The sequence below is a fragment of the Nematolebias whitei genome, chromosome 16 (genome assembly GCF_014905685.2).
Source record: "Nematolebias whitei isolate Nwh7 chromosome 16, NemWhi1, whole genome shotgun sequence".
Taxonomy (NCBI): Eukaryota; Metazoa; Chordata; class Actinopteri; order Cyprinodontiformes; family Rivulidae; genus Nematolebias; species Nematolebias whitei.
This window is the reverse complement of record NC_056513.1, coordinates 37577949-37599707: the sequence shown is the minus strand read 5'-3', so window position 1 is coordinate 37599707 and position 21759 is coordinate 37577949. Positions and strand designations below refer to the sequence as shown.

General features: G+C 40.1%; 1 protein-coding gene across 1 annotated transcript in view; it reads right to left on the bottom strand.

The window, feature by feature from the left end:
* The window catches only part of srp68 (signal recognition particle 68), a 34401-nt gene that overhangs the window by 12069 nt on the left and 573 nt on the right, over nucleotides 1-21759 (bottom strand). Inside the window, exons 3-10 of the mRNA XM_037689987.1 lie at nucleotides 20830-20943; nucleotides 11526-11721; nucleotides 11357-11439; nucleotides 11120-11229; nucleotides 10925-11004; nucleotides 10694-10834; nucleotides 3287-3385; nucleotides 3117-3181 (exon numbers count right to left, since the gene is read on the bottom strand). Coding sequence (XP_037545915.1) covers nucleotides 3117-3181; nucleotides 3287-3385; nucleotides 10694-10834; nucleotides 10925-11004; nucleotides 11120-11229; nucleotides 11357-11439; nucleotides 11526-11721; nucleotides 20830-20943 — 888 coding nt within the window. The remainder of the gene's footprint in view (nucleotides 1-3116; nucleotides 3182-3286; nucleotides 3386-10693; nucleotides 10835-10924; nucleotides 11005-11119; nucleotides 11230-11356; nucleotides 11440-11525; nucleotides 11722-20829; nucleotides 20944-21759) is intronic.

Below are 21759 nucleotides of genomic sequence, written 5' to 3'. Positions count from 1 at the left end.
TATATACATATATATATGTATTTATATATATTCATATATATTTATATACATATATATATGTATTTATATATATTCATATATATTTATATACATATATATATGTATTTATATATATTCATATATATTTATATACATATATATATGTATTTATATATATTCATATATATTTATATACATATATATATGTATTTATATATATTCATATATATTTATATACATATATATATGTATTTATATATATTCATATATATTTATATACATATATATGTATTTATATATATATATATATACACATATATATTTATCTATATATATTTATAGATATAAATTTATATATATATGTATATAAATTAAAACTCTGATGAACCAGATTCTACAAAAACATTACATTTAAATTTTTATAGGTTTTCATCATCATTTGATGTATTTGTACTCATTGTGTCTACTTTTAATGTTCATTTTAAATGTGTGGTTTCCTTTCTTGTTCACATATATACATTTTATTTTTAGTTTTGCTTTAAAGTTCTTGTTTTTTGATTTGTACATTTGTGAGTTAAAATAAAGTTGAACTGAAGGTCGTCTCTTTTCTTTAAACATGTCTGAGGGAAATATTTCTGAGATCCAATAGTTTTGTGTCTTTTTATGATTTTCAGCTGAGTTAACAGTCATTAAAGTGAAAACAGGATTTCAAGATGAAGCTGGCACCGTTTATTTTTTTTTTTAAATCTTCAATGCTAATATATATATATATATATATATATATATATATTTTTTTTTTTTTTTTATTTATTTTTTTTTTTTATGACGATCCTCTCCTCCGGAGACGGGCAGGCTCATCTTCCCAGCTCCGAGCTCAGCTGGTGACTCACAGAGGCCGTTCCAAGACTCCAGCCGCACGTAATCTTGATGGTCCGACCCGCGCAGACAGGCGGGCAGAGACGGGTCTGCGACGAACGGTGGAAGCGATTTTAAAAAACATTTTACAAGTAAAAAAAAAAAATCATTTTTAAATCGCTTCAGCAATTTTTTAAAACATTTTTTGTATAAAAACAAAATATTTCATTTAAAAATCGCTTCCAGCGACTATCCAGTCCGCCTGACTGCCGGGTGGGATCGGGATTCAGCCTTCATGATTACGCGCGGCCGGGGTCTCGCAACGTCCATCTGTGAGTCCCCATCTCCAGCTTTGCAGTGACCAGCGGAGCTCTGTGCACACAAGGCTGGTATCCGGAACCCGAGCCTCCGAGTCGGCACATCGAAGGATCTTCCGCGGTGACCAGCTGAACTTGGAGCCGGGGAGATGACGCCCTGCCCGGCTTGGCGCTCCGAGGCTCCGGAGGGAGGATCGGGGTACACCAGCAGAGCTCCATCCAGCTTGCTCTAAATTATGTTGTCAGCCACCAAGCACAAAAAATGCCAGCACATCAACATTAGACCAAGATGTTGTTAGTATTGTTTTTAAAATCTTTAAAATAAATCCAGCCGCTGCTCCAGTCCAAGAAATTGCAAATGGCGGATTATTGTTTTGAAACGTTTCTGAAGGATCCAGTGACTCCGCCCCCGACCAATCAGTGACCGACAGTGTTCTGACGTCACGTTTTTGTACCTCTTCGTACTGGTTAGAACCACAGAGCCAAGGGTACTGAAAATAGTAACAGGTGCTAAGTACCGGTACTAATGGAAAAGCCTCAGAACCGGGCCAAGTAGGGTAAAGTCGGCCCGTACCGGTACTAATGGAAAAGGGGCATTAAAGAGTTCTCACTTCCGGTCACCTCAGGACTTCCTGATTGGTTGAAGCAACCAACAGGGGGTGGTTCTAGTGATGTCAGTGGGTCAATACAAGTCAAGAAAACAGCAGGAATGTTTTAGAAACGTCCCGTACAGACAGAAGACATGTTATGGCGAAGTGGGAGGAAGAGAGGCCAGTAGCTTCTTGTTTACCATCTGCTAGGTTTAAAAACACGACACTTCGTTCTAATAACTTCTTTCTGACTTTCGACTGACATCACTACTTCTCATTTAGACAGAAGATCAAAAATGCATAATTACTTTGTAAAATAGACATTTAAATTGATTTCTAATTTAAATGAGGATTAAAAAAATTAATACAGTTTCACAGTTGATTTAAAAGAGTGGTTCACTTCAACATTTAGAAATGGTATGAACTAAACACACTTTTGATTTATCACGATATTGTAAAATAGTAATGATAATATAAGAGTGCTCTTTCAATTGATTACTTCAGGATACAATTAGACAGTCTCTGGATGAGCTAATTTGTATTTCTGGATTTAAATCAATGAAATAACAGTTCCTGTCCCATGAAGGTCTTCAGAGGCAGGTTTTGGTCGGAGGCCGAGTTCACTACAATTATTTATTAAGCATTAATTAAGGGTGACAGACAAAACTGATCAGTCTGTTGTCAAAGAGTGAGACAAATCTGTTCAGCTACATATTTCATCTAGAGTTGTTATATTAATAATTTCAGACCAAGCTACTACCTTGTAAAAATAATACGCATTTGTAAACCTATTCCTTTAGGATATATTAGTTGTAGATATTTTTAACACAATGATAAAAATACATTATATGCTAAAGAAATAGGTTAACAAATGCTTAATGTGCTTATATGGTAGTAACAGTCTATTAATGCTTAATAAGCAGTTATTAATGATTTATAAAGTGTTTATAGAGGAAATAATAGTGTATCTATAAACTATTTATTAGCCATCTATAAGGGGAGCCTTATTGTAAAGCGGTACCCAGAGCTGGACCCTCTGGGCTCTGCATGGCCTCAACTCGGCCACTGCCTTGTTGGAAGTGGTGGCAGACGATGGTAAATGTTTTGCAACTTTCCTTCCACTTGTTTTTTAACCACTTGCTGTGTTGTGTTTGGGTAGAAAACAATGTGGGAGTTTTGGGTGGCGGCGGCGCCCACATCGAGCTGCCACTCAAGTTGCACTGAAAACCACGGAGACTGACGACCCGAGTAGACTTGGAGAGCGTCGTGATGAGACTGGACAATAGAAAAACAGCCTAATGGTCCGGCACCAGATTAAATCAATGTGTCTGGTGTGAGTAAAGTTGCTGAACACCCTGACTGAAGCACGTCTTACCTGTGAAGGAACTGAAGGTTTGACACCTTCCCACTTTCACCGTCAGAGCTCCGTTCTCGCTGCTTCTGCAAACACAAACGGGACTTTTCACATCGTTATCCCCGTTTGTTTGGAACGGATCACGGCAGTTGAACGTTCGCTGCCCCTTCCAGAGCTAAAGAGCATCTTACCGCCTCACTCTTCAGTTCTTCTCTCACGGCCTGGATGGTGTCTCTGCACTCAGCCAGCAGAGTCTCGTACAGATGCTCTTTGGTCTCCTCGTTGGCCGCCTGCACATCACAAACACTTTATATCTAAATTTCATTTAAAGCAGAGAAGACGTTTTGATTCATGCACCTGAACACAATATAAACAGGTTTGTACCAACATCGCTAAGAAGGTTTGTTTCATTTGAAATATAAAGTTTCATATCAGTGGGTGGAGATCTTGAAAGCAGCATTCCAGGTACGTAGAGAATGCCACAAACAGCATCAGTAAAGCAGGAAAGTGAGTGTGTCAAAGTGTGGGAGATGCAGGTATGTTTTCTGGCAGGTTGCTTGTACATTCCAGCACACAACTCATAATTAGGTGCGCTGAAGTCTCAGGGTCCAGATCTTTGTGAGACTGCTCCACACCTCAGCTGCCTTTCATCGACACTGTAATCCTGGAACGTTTCAGTGACTCAGTTCTTAAAAATGTGCAAAACCAACGCTGCTCACATTCAAAGACAGCATTGTCTAACAAGAGACAATACAGTCCTGGTCATACCTTCATGTACTGAAATAAAAAAAATTGTTTTGGCATTCACTTTATAAATTTAGGTTTACTGAAGGGTGAGTAAAAATCCAGCAGATCCACTTTAATGTAGATTTTACCATCCTAAAACAGTCTTTCATTTTTCATGCAAACACAATCATTTCCATTTGTACCCTACTGTAAATTTTGTATTACGGCACATGTTTTTCCATTTCTAGATCTGTTTCGTGCTCAATAACTTATTTTATCTAACACTTTGATTTGCTGCATGATCGGAGTGTTTGGAAAGACACATGTTAACAGTATTAACATCAAGCGCTCCAGGCTGCACAGCACATGCTCTTTGCACAATTAACCACACACTTTGACGTGAATAATGAGAATGCAAAGCTGTCAAGGTCGAAAGGTCTTTGAAAAAGTATTTAAATAAACTATGATATGTTGCAGATTGAGGTTGACTTAAGATGACAACATTCCAGTTTGGTTTTGGACTCGTCGTTAACTCACCAGTCCAGTCTGAATTAAACTATTTCTCCCGTCTGACGTTGCTGTTGTTGTACAACACTGATGACCTTTCATGAAACCCCACTTCAAAGTGTCAGAACTGTCCTCATCAATTCAACGTACTCCTCCAAAGAAGTTTCTAGTTGTAACAATGACCAACAGGTGACTCACACGTCTCTGAGCCACCCTGAAGGGTGACGTTACTTTGTGCTCAACACTGTCACCTACACCCTGTCGAGGCCCAGCACAACCAGCTCAACCTGTTGAGCATCCTTCGCTGTTCAGAGATGGAGCTGGGCAGATAATCTGATCAGAAGTGGAGCAAGCACTTTAACTGGGCTGAACCCAGCTAGGCCTGTGGCAATAAACGATAAATCAATTAATCGCACGATCAATGAAAATTATCGACCTCAGTTGCATTTATCGGCTTTATCGTTTCTTCGTGTCTCTCTCTTTCCACTGAAGACACTGGATGACAAAAAGCTCGACTCGGCTCTTCACTGACCCCTCCCTTTCTCTTTTCTCTTTAAAATCTGTTATAACTGTCCAGAATCGTGTTTTTGGATCGTTAAAAGCAGCTTGCTGAAAAGCTAAGCTATGAGCTAAGCTAACAGACCGACCTTGGGGAAAAACCTCCGTATTGTCGAAGCTCCAAAATTCACGGTTGAAACCTGTGCCTTCGTGTAAAAAGTTGATTTTCTCTGAAAAAAAAGCTGAGAACTTGTTTACTGATTTTTTATTAAAAGCTTTGTGTGACAAATGATATGCTAAAGAGCTCAAACCACACTGAGCATCCGCCATTTTGAGAACCAAAGAGACAACCCATGTCACGTCAAGGGGCGTCTCTGCCATTTTTCTTAAAGAGACACGCTGCTCGCTCCCTCACTGTCCATCCTTTAGTTCAAACAGTCTTATACTGCCATACAGTGGTCAAAAAAGGTACTGCACACAAAACAAATTAAACATTTCTTTTTAAAGCATTGAGCATGCATCAGGATATTTCTTTTTAAATTTGACAATAATTACTAATTATTGTCAAATTTCAAACTATCATTTATCGCAATAATTTCCGAGACAATGAATCGCCCAGCAATCTTTTTTTATCGTGACAGGCTTAAACCCAGAGCCTCATGGAACCCACAGGCCAAGAGACAAGGACCAGCTGCAGCTGAACGCACATGAAGGCCTGCAGAGTCTCTGCTCACGTCCAGCTGCAGCTGAGCAACAAAATGAAGTGTTCAGAAATTCTGACGCTGGTCGGTGTGTCCTCAGAGAGCAGCTGGGCGGAGCCTGAGTGCATGTGTGGCCGAAATGCACAGAATGCAGCTGAGCGGCGAGAGACGGAGCGTGCCACAGAGCCGAGTGTCTGAGGGAGTGACAGGTGTGTCTGCAGGGCGTGCTGAACTGTGAGGCACAGAAGAGTGACACACTGAAGTGGTGTTTATCAGTTATGTATAGGGCTCAAAATAACACAGCACCATTAAATATCCTAAGAAATTTTGTTAAAAGACAAAGTTGTTATAATCTTAAGGGGATAGAGATATTTGTCAAACAAATTCAGAACTATTCTGAAGGGAAGGTCTACCTCAATCCAAGGAGTTGGATTGTGGAATGGTCTAGAGAGTGATGTTAAAAATGCCAAGTCAATGTGTACATTTAAGGAAAAGATCAAAGCTGAATTGTTAAAAAAAAATGAAGTAGCTTAGTGTCTGTTTGTATTGGAGTTAGAAAAATTAGAAAGAGTTATTCTTTTTGTTCTGTTACTTGAAAATTATTATGATTGAAATAATTGTTTGTAAAAAGGGGCAGATATAATAAGATTTTTTCTTCTTTCTGCTGCCTTTCATTTTAAATCTTTAGTATCTTTTTTTATATTGTTATGGAATTGTTTTGTACTTTTTTAAAATGAATAAACTTTATACCATACCATACCAAGTGGAGAGCACCCCCTACTGATGACCTGTGGGAAGTGCATGAACTGATGCTGCACTGGCACAGCCTTTCATTCGTTCGTTCGTTCATTCATTCATTCATTCATTCATTCATTCATTCATTCATTCATTCATTCAACCTTTATTTCTACAGGTTAGTCTCACTGAGCCACGAGGACTCATCTACAACAGAGACTAGTTTTAAATAAAGACGAGGTACAGACAATAAACATTCATAAAAAACAGACGTTACTTTGTTGTTGTTTTGTAAGTTTAGCAAACTGGTTGAGTCATTTTAGGAAGAAAAAAAAAAACGTATTTTGAGTTTTTATATTTAAGTAGTTTAACAAAAGTTTTTACAACCAGCAAGTCCTGCCCCTGCATTTTGAAAATCCTATGTTTGCACGTGCACAGCTTGAAAAACTGTAATCTATCTAGACTGTGCACATCGTTTCACTGCACACCCCAGCCTGTGTGGACCCACCTCTCCTTTAGGATTCAAAATACCTTTTAAATACAGGTGGGCAGATTTGGATCTCTTGATTTAATTATTATTAGTATTTATCCTAAACATAGTTAGACTTAAACATTTAAGGCTGCAGCTCTGGACGTTTTCTGAATAATTCTGGATCTCAGGTCAGAATAAAGTTTCAAACACACCATTTAAATCGGGCGTTAAGCAGCTAAAATACAGCGATTAGTTAGTTTGCAGGGTGGGCTGTGCTTTCTCTGCCAGCAGCCTTTCCCTCAACACGCCCACACCGAGTTTGTTTCAGTGACTGCAGGAGGAAAATAAACTAAGAGTAAGATAATGTTTTAATCTTCACTGATTGTGGTATAAAGCCAAAACTCAGCATTTTTCCACTACCACAGTGAGGAGAGTCCCGAGTGGATTCAAGAGCTCAGCAGGTCCCGGGTGGGCCCAGATCACCCAGTCCAGTGGCAGGTGAGGAGTTAAACTGGGGTAGTACAGCTGTCAAAGTGACCTACAGTAGCTCATCGTAACTCGGAGAGGAAACCTCCTGCGAAGCTGAATCTCTGCACCACAGCTGAGGAGTTAATTTTTACACACAACCCTTTTATTAAAAGTAAGTCCAGCTAGAAAAAAAGTGAGATTCTACAACTCATGATATTTGTGGTTCATATGATATAATTTGTAGATTTTTTTTTAAACCAATGTTTTAAATGCAAGTGTCAGACAGGCACTCTGTGACTTGCACAAGGACAATCAGGACCCCTGCACATGTACAAAACTTTTAGAAAACTTCTGTGTGACTGCTACAACCAATGAGATTTTGGCTTCAAGACCAGCAAAACCAATTTTTAAACTTCCTGCGCGGTCACTTCAGATTCAGAACTAGTTTAAAATCTTTATTTGGATTTGTAAAACTTAGTTTTCTGACTTGTCAGATTATAAACTCAGGTCCAGTGAAAAAAGACATTTTGTGTGACCACAAAGAAAATCTAAAGCACACAATGAGTCCGTTTTCTTCTTATGGTCCAGATTTGTGAAAGTCTTTCCTGAACAACAGGAAACAGCAGAGGGCTGATGAGATCAGGAGCAAACGACTTCTCCTTCAGTGACCGATGTGTCCTGTGCCCAAAGATAACTTCTGTTGGTGCAATACAAATACAGTGGGGAAATAAGTATTTGAACACCCTGCGACTTTGCAAGTTCTCCAACTTAGAAATCACGGAGGGGTCTGAAATTTTCATCTTAGGTGCATGTTCACTGTGAGAGACATAATCTCAAACAAAAATAAATAAAAAATAATCTGGAAATCACAATGTATGATTTATTTTTTAATAATTTGCAATAAGTATTTGAACACCTGTGAAAATCAATGCTAATATTTGGTACAGTATCTTTGTTTGCAGTGACAGAGGTCAAAGGTTTCCTGTAGTTTGTCACCAGGTTCACTGCAGCAGAGATTTTGGTCCATTCCTCCACAGATCTTCTCTAGATCAGCAGGTTTCTGGGCTGTCACTGAGAAACACGGAGTTTGAGCTCCCTCCAAAGATTTTCTATAGGGTTCAGGTCTGGAGACTGGCTAGTCCACTCCAGAACCTTGATGTGCTTCTTACGGAGCCACTCCTTGGTTCTCCTGGCTGTGTGCTTCGGGTCATTGTGATGTTGGAAGACCCAGCCACGACCCATCTTCAATGTTCTAACTGAGGGAACGAGGTTATTCCCCAACATCTCACAAAACATGGCCCCGGTCATCCTCTCCTTAATACAGTGCAGTCGTCCTGACCCATGTGCAGAAAAACACCCCCAAACCATGATGCTTCCACCCCCATGCTTCACAGTAGGGATGGTGTTCTTGGGATGGTACTCATCATTCTTTGTCCTCCAAACACGGCGAGTGGAATAAAGACCAAAAAGTTCTATTTTGGTCTCATGTGACCACAGAACTTTCTCCCATGACTCCTCTGGATCATCCAAATGGTCATGGACAAACTTCAGACGGGCCTGGACGTGTGCCGATTTAAGCAGGGGAACCTTCTGTGCCATGTATGATTTTAAACTATGACGTCTTAGTGTATTACCCACATTAACCATGGAAACAGTGGGGCCAGCTCTCTTCAGGTCATGGACCAGCTCCTCCCGTGTAGTTCTGGGCTGATTCCTCACCTTTCTTAGGATCATTGATTCGCCACGAGGTGAGATCTTGCATGGAGCCCCAGTCCAAGGGAGATTGACAGTCGTGTTTAGCTTCTTCCATTTTCTAATAATTGCTCCAACAGTTGATCTTTTTTCACCAAGCTGCTTGGCAGTTGCCTCGTAGCTCTTTCCAGCCTTGTGGAGGTCTACAATTTTGTCTCTGGTGTCTTTGGACAGCTCTTTGGTCTTAGCCATGTTAGTAGTTGGAGTCTTACTGATTGTGTGGGGTGGACAGGTGTCTTCATGCAGCTAACGACCTCAAACAGGCGCTTCTAATTTAGAATAATAAGTGGAGTGGAGGTGGACTTTTTAGAGGCGGACTAAGGGTGCATTCACACCAGCCCTGTTTAGTCCGCTTTAATCGAACTCTAGCTCGTTTTCCTAGAAAGTCCGGTTCGTTTAGGGAGGTGTGAACGCGCCATCGAACTTTGTCAAGGAAAAAAAAGGCGAACTCTGGCCCGGGCTAAAACCTAGGTCTTGGTCCGGTAGAAGAGAACTCCAGCGCGGTTCGAGTACAGTGTGAATGTAAACAGACCAGACCCGCTCCACAGGACAAACAAACACGCTTTGCTCTGACCTTATATGGAGCCGTCAGCTGCCTTGTGTGGAAAAACAATATTCTCCATGGTCTTCTGTCTCATCTTCTGCTCATGCTAAGTCCATTTTTGAAAAATGACAAAATATAACTCCTAAAACTGCTAAAACTTGATGCCACTTCGTTTTTATTTTTATTTACAGAAGAAGAAGAAGACGTGTCTTCAGAGGTTTTGTGTCGTTTCTTTCAGTAGTTCTTGGTGCAGCGCCCCCACAGGCGAGCGGGGGAACAGGTTGGTTCAACAGGTTGACTCGACTGCACAGTGCAGTGTGAATGCAAACGCACCAGCTCAAATGTAAACAAAAGGTCATGAATATTGGTCCCGAACCGAGTCTACCGGACTATCTGGTGTGAAAACGACCTAACAGGTCTTTGAGAGCCAGAATTGTTGCCGATTGGCAGCTGTTCAAATACTGATTTGCAGCAGTAACACAAATAAATTATTCAAAAAATCATACATTGTGATTTCCGGAATTTTTTTTAGATTACATCTCTCTCAGTGGACATGTACCTAAGATGAAAATTTCAGACCCCTCCATGATTTCTAAGTGGGAGAACTTGCAAAGTCACAGGATGTTCAAATACTTATTTTCCTCACTGTACATCTGTGTGTTTATACAGTCCATGTGCTTCTCCATTCATCTGTAGATTTCAGGGAGTTTCACTGCAGCTTTTAATAACTTTAACTGGACTTGAACATTTTAGATATTTATGTTTAATTTTGACATCTTCAGAGTGGTCACTTTATGCTGACTTAATATTTCATCTTTTTAAATTTATTGTTGGGATTTTCTTTCCATAAATTCAGGACATTAGTGACATTTCCTTGTAAAACAATTTTTTCAGTTCCATGTGTGACTGCAAATGTTGTTTTGTTCTAAACATATTCTTCATTCCTTTTAGTCTTTTATTGTATAAAAGCACAAACTGTGAGCTCCTCATTTAAATATGAAACTTTAAAAACGGGACAAAAACGTTTGTTTACTGTGTGTGTGTCAGGAGCCACTTTAGCAGCGTTACAATGACAGATGTTTTGAATTGAAATCTATCAGTCAGGTTTAAAAACATTAAAGGGTTTATAAACGTTAAATCAATGAGAAACTTTCAGTTTGTATCTTTGGGACCCAGTGAAGCACGAGACACTGACCTGAGCGATGGCCGCCTCGTTGTCTGCCAGACCCAACAGGAAAATCCGAGCCTTGTCGATCTTCACAGGAACGGCCCGTCCTCGCCACTCCACCTCGCTCATCGTGGCTGCCTGCTTTGTTCTTGCCTGAGTGATCAGGGCCTGAGTTTGGAAAAATAAAACCCAGGTTTAAAAACACATCATGATACTCTTCCATTATACATCCATATTAACAGTTTCCTGTGGGTTTACCTCTAGCTTCTCAGCCATCATGCCCCCTCCCCCCCCTGTCAGCCTCATCTGCATCAAGTCATTGATGGCATTCTGGTCACCTGAAGTTTTAACGCAAAGTAAAGTTTTAAAGTGTGTGTGGCAGAGGGAATACAAGGTTAGCACAGAAATGAGCGATGCCTCTGGAGAAGCACCAGAAAGACTGCAGAGGCTCACCGATGTTGTAAGCACAGTAGCGGATGTTGGGCGATATCTCGTCCACACGCTGACGATACAGAACAGCCAGGTCCTCAGTGAACGCACTGGCCAGTTTCTCATAAATGGTCCTAAACAAAGACACATTTGTTAATCAATGTTCATTAAAAACCTGAACATGACAAAAGACTGAACAGACAGACTTCTTTTGGCCACCGTCAAAAAAAAAACCAGTCGTCATGTCCCGATGAGACGTACTTGCACTTGTTGAAGGCCTCCATAGCAAGTTTCCACTTCTGCAGCTCAAAGTCCACCATCCCAGTCAGGTATGCGGTGTAGGCCTGGAATAAATAAAAATCAGATTTTCCAGTTAGGTATACACTTGTGGTTGTCTGTCAGCGTATGTAGATTGATTTTATCAGCACACCTGAGCCTCTAGTTTGGTCTTGGCGTCGACACGGGGGCTCTCGCAGAGCTTCTCCAGCTTCTCGCTGTGCTTGGCAGCTTTGCGTAATCGAGCCAGGAGGTGGAATCGCTTCCTTGGCTCTGTGTTGGCCTCTTGTTTCAGCTGCATGGCGTAGCTCCAGGCACGCTCTGCTTCCATCAAAACCAGTAAGAGATACCTGTGGTAAAGGGAGGCAGGGTTGACACTCGCACTGGTTGACTGCCACCATGTTTAGGACATAAAACAAGATCATAACTTAACTTTTGAAACGTTTTTCATGCAGGACTATTCTTTAAGCTTCAGGACCCCCTGGAATAAAATTAACTGCTACAAAATGTGACTTTCATGACTAAGGATGACTTGGATTTTGGTATAAAGGGCGCTTGATCTTGTCAACAGGGCAGTGCACCCTCCTTGGCTAACGGCAGGGGAAACACTGATATATAGATATCTGCCTGGCCAAAAAAAGTTGCCACCATTAAAGAAGTTCACACTAATATTTAATTGGTCCACCTTTAGCTTTGATGACATCATGCATTCACTGTGTCATTGTTTCAATAAGCTTCTGCAATGTCACAAGATCTGTTTCATCCAGTGCTGCATTCATTTTTCACCAAGATCTTTCATTGATGACTCAACACTAGTCATGATGGGTGCATCACTTCACCTGCCTCTCTTCTTACCCTGATGCACCATCACTCTGGAACAGGGTCAATCTGGACTCATCAGATCACATGACCTTCTTACATTGCTCCACAGTCCAATCTTTTTTTCCTAACACATTTCTTTCTTGAAGACGATGGGTCCCCACTATCCTTCCAGTTTTTAATAATGCGTTGGACAGTTTTTAACCACATTTTAGTTTCTTCAATCTCTTTAGATGTTTTCTCTGCTTGATGCCAATGATTTGACCCTTCTCAAACAGACTGACATCTTTTCCACCACCACGTCATGTGTCTTTCATCATGGTTGTTTAAGAAATGAGAAGCAACTCATTGCACCAGTTGGGGTTAAATAACTTGTTGCAGCTGAAAGATAATCGCTCACGCAGTAATTATCCAGTAGGAGGCTCATAAATATTTGTTTAGTTAAATCCAGGTGGCGACTTGTTTGTTTTTGGCCAGGCAGTGTATTTATATTTTCTAACATTTTAAATGTATGTAACATATGTGTAACAAACTGATACCTTCATGGTAAATGTCAACATACCCTGGTTTTTTAAAATGTTTTTATAAATTCAAACATTAAAAAATATTTCCCATCTTAAAACAATACTACAAAATTACATTGTCATTGTTTAGCAAAAACTAAGTCAAATTTAGAAGCAGTTTGTAAAAACAACAAGGTTTTACATGATTCAGTAGATTGTAGAACCAACCTTAGCTGCAGTAACTCTTGTTTTCTGTATGATTCTTTTTTTAAAACATTGCTTACTGTCTTGGCCCATGTGAACCTTCACAGCTTTGACTCTAATAAAATCCTTTGATTCTGTGGATTAAGACCAAAATTTTCCCATTGGTCTCATCTGTCCATAAGTGTTTCCTTCAGCGGTCTGATGTTTGCTCAGATGCAGCTTTGTAAAACAGAGACATGAGTATGGGAACAAATTTAGGCCTAAATATTTTGTGCTGGTAAATCAATTTTGTAACCTTGTAAAATAAATTTGTACTTCGTGCATGTGTAGACAGGAATGTATGTAAAAAAGATTTGTATTTGTAAAAAGTAATTATACAAGTTTCAGATCTTTTTGTGAAGGTCTGGTACAGATACAAAAAACAAACCAAAAAAACACTACGCGTAAAACTGCCAGTGAGTTTCATTTTACAAGTACAAATTATGACTAGTGTATTTTTTGGCCTATAAGTCATGGTTTTTTGCATAATTTACATGCCATGTGAATTACAGGCCAAAGCAACGTAGCCAATTTTTGGCTGAGATCTGACTGTTTCCATTCATTCTGACCAGGATATATATATATTTTTAATTGAGCAGTACCATTTTCAGCCACTAGATGGCAGCACAGTTACATCAGCTGTATGGCATGCCGTTGTATCATGTAATAGGTAAACGTGGCTATCATGACAAATTCAAAAAAGTTTAAGACAAAAACAACGGGACTTTATTATACTTTATTGTTTTTGTCTTGAACTTTTGTTGAATCTTGATGTTCTTGATGACTTCCTGTTGTGGGTGGAGCTGTACACAGGTGGGCACAATTGTTAATAAAAGGCCACAGGTTGCTCTGATGAGCACTGCACTCGGGCCAAAAGACAATTGAACGCTGTGTTGTTTTTTCCTCCATTACTTACCGGCATTTCCAGCCTTTTAAAGATGGCAGCGTCAACAGGTTATGGGCCCAGGAAGGAGTTTGGAAGCCAATGGAACGGTTTATGTTTTGATGGAGATGAAAAGAACTATGAGCTGTTGGCCCACTTGCGTTTGCTCGAGTTGAAGAGCACCATATTATTGAAGGATGAACCCGAGGACATGGAAGAAGACGTCACCAAACACGAAGAGGCATATGCAGAACTAATTCAAGTCTTGTCATGAGAGATGCTGCGGATGACGGCAGAAAAGCCTTAAAGATCCTCAGAGATCACTACGCTGGTACAGGGAAGCCACGAGTGATCAGTTTGCAGAGGCGGACTGGCCATCGGGAGCGCCGGGACAATTCCCGGTGGCCTGGTTGCCGAGGAACGGGACTAAAGGCTCGGTTCGGGTCGCACGGACTTTATTATTTTAAATAAACAATTCACTTTTGCCTGGGCTCAGGTCTCACGCTGCACTGCAGCGACGGAGAAAGCCTGGCACATCCCACGGCCGGGCCGGCCCCCTCCCTTCCTTTTCTGTGTGTCACTCACAGAGCAGAGACACACACACACACACATTGCGCCCGCCCCCCTCCCCGCCCTAGGACTCGCGCTCCCGACGGTGTTGGCGCGCGGTGCGTGCATCTCTGAGTTGTAGAATGGAGCAACAGAGACAGCCAAAGAAGAGGAAAGGTGGAGCAGAGAGAGAGAAGATAAAAAAGAGAAAAGCTCTGGCCGCGGATGCTGCTAAGTGCTATAAATTAATGTTTGTTCGTAATGGAGCAGGTAAGAGAAACACTTGTGTTGAAAAAATTGAACTCTGGCACAGTTTATCAGCACAGCTTAATATCCACATGCTAGCTTCACTTTGAGGGACCGAAGTGGGCCAAAACTGACTTAATATAACAAATGTTTTTAAGTTTTTACAAAGAATATTGCAAATTTTATAATATGGGTTAGGATCTGAAAAAAGTTTAATGTTGAAATGTCTAGGAATTCAGATTTTTTTGTATCTAAAAAAGTTAAGTCAGGTCCTCTGGACAAATAAAAAAAAAACTTGTTGAAACTTTTGTCTTTAATCCAAAAAACTAAGTTCAGTCTGAGGAGTTGCAACAAGCTCAGTTTCAAATAGCCTCTTCTCATAGTGGATCAACCAGTTTGTTGTTAACATCCAGAACTAGCTGTTAACATAAGGAAGACCTGCAGCCTAACAACCCCTAACAATGGTTTCTTTTCACAAAGATGGCTTCCTTTACTCCTCTCTCAAACCATAGTTCCTCTCTATCAAGGATGTGCACATCTTCATCCCTGAAAGTGACTGCTGGCCGGCAGATGAGTGTAAACTGCCGAGTCTTGGCCTGAAGATGTTGCTCTTCTGTGCTGGGCCAAAGAGCAACATCATCAGGCCAGGAGAACTCTGTGGTTTACACTCATCTGCAGGCCAGCAGTCACTTTCAGGGATGAAGATGTGCTCATCCTTGATAGAGAAGTGTTGGTTTGAGAGAGGAGTAAAGGAAGCCATCTTTGTGATGAGAACTCATCCATCATTAAACAGGGACAGAGGCCTCTGTGTCCAACTGTAGCCCTCTTACAATGCTGTTATTGCTGGTATCTCTCAGCCCCCTGTGAATAGCAAACAGCCTAGAGCACTAACGATCCATTGTTAGGCTGATGATGGTCCTCCTTTATCATGTTAACAGCTAGTTCTGGATGTCAGCAACAAACTGGTTGATCCACTATGAAAAGAGACTATTTGAAACTAAGTTTGTTGCAGCTTCTCAAACTGACAGTCTTTTGGATTAAAGACTAAACGTTTCAACAAGTTTTTTTTTTTTTTAATCTGTCCAGAGGACCTGACTTAACTTTTTTAGATTTTCTACCTGGATTATTGAGGATATTTTGTGTATACCCTTCATTACTCCAATAAATTATCTGAATATTAAAATCCTTGTATTACAATATTTTATTTAAACTTTATTTTTTTTTACAAAAGTGAGTAAAAATGTGTTTAATGTTTAAAATGTGTTTGATTTGATGGAGAATAAACAACACATCTGTAGTACAACACGATCTCTCATTTGTTGTATGAAACTATGATTGACTGTCATATTCCTAGTGATTTTAAAAGGCTTATGCATAGCAAAATATAGGGCAACATAATTTCAGTTTATGTGATTTGAGGACGGATTATTGCACCACAGAAGAAAGATTTATGTAGGTATTCAGTTAGACGTGTGCAAACAACATGCATTCAAAGTGCGCTCAATTGAACTCAGTCTTGGTGGTTTGCGTTAATCAGGTGGTGGTGGCCTGGGATGGTATCAAAATTCCCGGCCTGGATTATTGTCCCAGTCCGCCCCTGTCAGTTTGTATATGGAGTTGACGTCTCTTCAGAAAGGTGTTAATGACAGCATGACGGACTATATTATCCCTGCAGAGACTGCTATCACAGCGCTGCAGAATGCAGGCGAAGTTTTAAGTGATGGCCTACTGACAGCAATGATTTTAAAAGGCCTGCTTGAAGTGTTTAAACCATTCTCTGTTTATGTTGTGCAGAGTGATGAGGAGTTAACTTTTGCCCAATTTAAAATGAAACTGAGGAGCTATGAGAGCACAGAGAAGTTGTGTGTTGCTGGCTCAGCTGAAGATAGCGTGATGAAAGTTAAAGGAAGAGACAATTGGAGCACAAAACTCATCTGTTATAATTGTGGCCACAGAGGGCACAAAGCCCTGGAGTGTCCCAAAGCTGCAGACGAGCACAGAGAGCCCAAACAGTGGTGTAGTTTCTGCAAGAGCTCCACGCACAAGGATGCAAACTGCCGGTGGAAAAGGCGAGGAGACAAGGTGAAGCAAGCAGTGGATGAGGAGGACAACACGTTCGCTTTTAAGGTGAAGCAGATGGACGATGCGCTTTTAAGGTGAAGCAGATGGACGATGCCCAGATCTACAGCGTGAAGGTGAAGGGCCTCATGATTGACTCGGGAGCAACAAAGCACATTGTGACAGACGCTGAAAAATTCAAAGACTATGACTTGAATTTTAAGCCTCAGAGCCATGTTTTGGAGTTGGCTGATGGGAGTGAGGACCAGTGGCATCGCGATGAAGAAGGGCACCGCCAGAGTTCGCTTGAGAGACAGCAAAGGCCGAATTGTGGAGATGATGCTGATGGACACCTTATAAGTGCCATCATTTTCACAGGACGTCTGTGAAAATGACGTCTGGTTCAATTGGACAAAAGACAATTGAACGCCGTGTTGTTTTTTCCTCCGTTACTTACCGGCATTTTCAGCCCTTTAAAGATGGCACCATCAACAACTTTTTTGAATTCACCATGTCCTGGATGACTGAAAATCTTCACCAGATATTAATGACTCAATTGGCTTGCCACAGACCCCCCACCTTCGTTCTGCTCGCTGCTTGGAGCAAGTCAAACCAGCTGCACCGCATCGTCGTAATGCAGCTAATTTGACCATCAAAGTACATTTATTAAGCAAATGTTAGACTGAGACACACCTTTGTTATAGCAAACAAATAATTGTTTTTAAATGTTAATCTTGTTCAATTCTTGCTTAAGTCCTCCTGTGCACGCTCCCGTGGCCACCATTTGGCAGACCATCGATTTTTGGCACAACACCAGCCCACATTTCCAGGTTCGGTGCACATTTCTGAGTTGTCAGCGGAGATGCATAATAAATGCGACGCATCAGCGGTGACGTATAATAGATCCAACGTATACGGCGAAGGGACATAAGTATGGATTTTTCCACTTTTTTAGACATATTTGGACTGATGTGACTTATAGGACAGAGTGACAAGTATGGCGGAAAATACGGTATGTTTCTTACTGTCAGTTGATTTGTTAATGTCCTGTCGATCACAAATTTAAAGATCCAATCAGAGAACAGGTAGGTTTGGGCTGTCGGGTGGGGTGGAGCTTTAGATTCTAGAAAAGCATTACTTTATGGTTTAATGGAACAAAAACAAAATCATTGTCCAGTTAGGGCTGAACAATTAATTGCATTTGCAATAATATCGCAATATGATAAAACGAGATTTTCTAATCGCAAAGGCTGCGATTTGACTGGTCACATGATCTGGTTATGTGACTTGCGAGTGAGCGGAGCAAAGCAGAGCAGGAGAAGTCAACACTGCGTTTTAACTGGTTTCACAGTGGCATCCGGCTCGACAGAAGTCGATACATCTGAAAGTTTGGTACCAAAAACGAGCAGCACGTCCGTTGTTTGAATTATTTTGTCTATAAGAAAGAAGACACTGAGCACTGACATGTATTGTGCAGAACCTGCCTTGTTGCTGTTGCTACGTCTTGAGGTAACACCACAAATCTTTATCAACACTTAAAAACACACCACAAAGACATTTACAATAGTTGCATGACTAGAATACCAACGACCAGTGCTTCAACTTGAAGTAAGCAAAGTAGCAGCCGACAGGGATCACTGACCGAACTGTTTGAAGGTTTTACTCCGTATGAAGATAATTTGAAACGTCACACAGAAATAACTCGAGCAATAACGGAGTTCATAGTGAAAGACATGACGCCCGTTAATACACTGACCAGGCCTGGGTTTACAGCTTTGGTAAACACAGTGGATAAGTGGTACAGAATGCCCTCGCACACACATTTTAATCAAAGCTGCTATCCTGGAGCTATACAAAAAAAATGCAGGACAGAGTTGCAGCGGAGCTGAAAACAGTGGAGTTTTTTGCAACTGAAATAGATTTATTGCTTGTGTTCATTGAAAAATACATGAGAAGAAGACATTGAAAAATAATCACATATTAAATCGCAATATTGAGGTTGAAAAAAAAAAATCACTATGAGAATATTTTCCAAAATCGTTAAGCCCTACGTCCAAATATATATATTTCTGAAAATCATGTTAGGTTACTTTGGATATTTTTCAGCCACGTCACCCGCTAACTACCCTGACGGGCAAAACACTGTGGTGCACAACGATGAGCTGGAGTGATAAATAATGCTGGCGTGTGGAGGTGAGGAACAAGAAAATCTTAACAGCCACGGGAGTACACTCATATTTGTTGCAAACATTTGATCAAAGATTATGACGACATTGTGGTTTTTGATTCAGGTGTTTAGTTCTGTGTTTTTGTTGCTATGGTTTTATGTAATGGTTTAGTGGATGAGCTCCAATAACATAATGAGATAGTGTTGAAAACATGCTAATGCTAAGACAAGCTAAATGCTGTCAACATGGACTCGAAACTTTAACCGAAGCCAACTTTCATTTTTCATGACGTCATCGCTCTGTGTTCAAACACCACAGAGTTCTGTAAAACTGTAGTGGACTAGGCCTACGTCGAAACTAAGTCTAAGGTCAAAACTCTTGACCTTTAGAACCTTGTGGGACAGGAACTGTCATTTCATGTAGTTGAATACATAAATACAGGTTCACCCATCCTGAGACTTTCTTTCTTGAAGATTCAAGTGAAAAGAACACTCTCTTTTTATTATCATTACTATCTTACAAATGTTGATAATCAAAGTGTCTTAGTTCAAACCATTTTAGATGTTGCAGTGAACTAATCAATTTTATTAACTGAGTAATGATTTTTATTCTCATGCAGTTAGAACTCATGTTAAAAGCTGTTACAGAGTAATTATGCATTTTTCTGATTTCTGCTTTTGAATGAGCAAGTGTGTGCGTTTACAAGGTTACAGTCAAACGAAAAACAAGTTGTTATGTTAAAACTGTCATGTTTTAGAATCCTCTCAGACGTAAGTAGAGATGTTTTGCACCTGTTTCCTGAAACACGCCAAAACAAAACCCTCTCGGTCTGTGAGAACATTTCTGATCTGTCTCATAACAATTCTCGCTGTCTCTAACCTCTTACGTCACAAAACCCACCCCGTCTGGTCGTTTCTGACCAATGAACAAATCCCAAAAAGTGAACCGGGAAAGAGTCTTTAAAATGTCAGTACTTCCTGGTCTACACAGAGTTGGAGAGTTGTCGGAGTTCTAAGAGTTCTGAGAGCGTAGAGTAGGTGAGAGTCTACTCAAGTTCTGCTGAGTTCTGATGGAGTGCTGTTGGAGTTCCTGACATGACAACAAAGCTCTCCCGAGTTCCATGGGATTATAACATTTTCCACTGAGGTGAATATGTGTCGAACAGAGCCTCGCCATTACTTCGGACGAGTAACAGCATCCTACTGAGACGCTGAAAGGGTGCGTTAAACGGAATCTCACCTGAGACATCTCCAGGTAAAGGAGCCGATTTCATCACCTAAGTGTACTGTAAGGAAAAGCTGAAGAAAGCCGGAGAGTGTCGATTCTGGTGAACACTTAATTTCCCTCACATACCATCTTAACTCCCTCTAAACTTCTTTCCATCTTTAAACTTTTCTATCAAGTAGAAATTCTTCCAGATATTTAGAAATGTCTGTGTAAAATGCTCACCCACATTCATGTGGGCAAAAGATCATAGTTGTACAGTTTTCATAAATGTCTTTGGTGCAGCAACGGAAAAATCATGGCCGTATGATTTTTCCTGATTGATTGCTTTGTTGTTATTTTCATAATTTGCCAAATTAATGTACATGTTTGATGTTAAATTTGATTCTGTAAATAAATGACCGCATTCATTTTGATGGGTCAAATCTAAATGACGTCTCACGTTTGCATTTCCTTAAATTCAATGCACGTTTTATTCAGTCCAGAAAAATGAGGAACCCGCGTTAAATGATGAATATATCCCAGCATCTGTTCATCTACAAAACATTTATTGATTCATGCACACATAGCAACAGCACCAATCAGAACACAAGTCCAGTAAATGAAATTTGTGCCTGTTGATGAGACCAGGTTCTTTTTCTTTGGAACTCGTCTAAACAAGCCATAGTTGTTCAACCTAATTATTTTGTCATGAATATTATAAATTAAGATGCTCAGATGCAGATCGACAATGCATAAATATCCACATGACTGATCATGACCAACCTGCTGTCAGAAATCATTTCCACAGTGATTTTCTTTCCAACAAATTTGTGCCGGTTGCCCATCTTGAAACCGAGAGTCTTGCGAAGGCGACGCAGCCTACGGGAGCAGTAGCCCCTGTAAAATAAAATGCACAATTTGTATTTAATTAGGGAAAAATATACAAATACATTATACTGTAATTTTTTTTATTTTTTTTTTATTACTTTTATTTTAATTTTTTAAACCATTTTGTGTGTACACACACACGCACACACACACATTATATATATATATATATATATATATATATTACACTTGTAATTTTGTTTTTCCTAACTCAGTTATTCACACAACTACTGGTAGTATATCCTGATGCATGCTCAATAATCCAGGTAGAAAAATCTAAAAAAGTTAAATCGGGTCCTCTGGACATTCAAAAAAACAAAACAAAAAATTTTTTAGAAACGTTTCGTCTTTCATCCTAAAGACTTCCTCAGTCTGAGGTGCTGTGTTCAGCTCAGTCTTATAAAAAGCACCTTCTCAGTGGATCAACCAGTTTGCACTGGTACTATACTGTAGATTTTTCCAGCACAATTCATATAATGTGCAGTCATTTCTCAAATACCGTGCACATTGACATCTGGGACTGTCACAGAGCCAGAGGTGCACTAATTACAATTATATAAATATGCATTTCAATTTTGCAAATGGGAAAATCTACATGTGTGAAGGTTTTCTCAAGGTTAAATACATATGCTCTTGCATTGCAACATAAAAGTGTGCCTGGTTGGGCAATATACTACGTGTACTTGCAACTACAAGTTTCAGTAAAAGATTTATATAAAGTTTCCAATATATTGAAAAACAACAAGAGTAGTTTATGGAGCGACTTGGGTAAAATGTCACTGCAGAGCTACATCCCAGTGCACAAAATCAACAACGCTGAAAGAA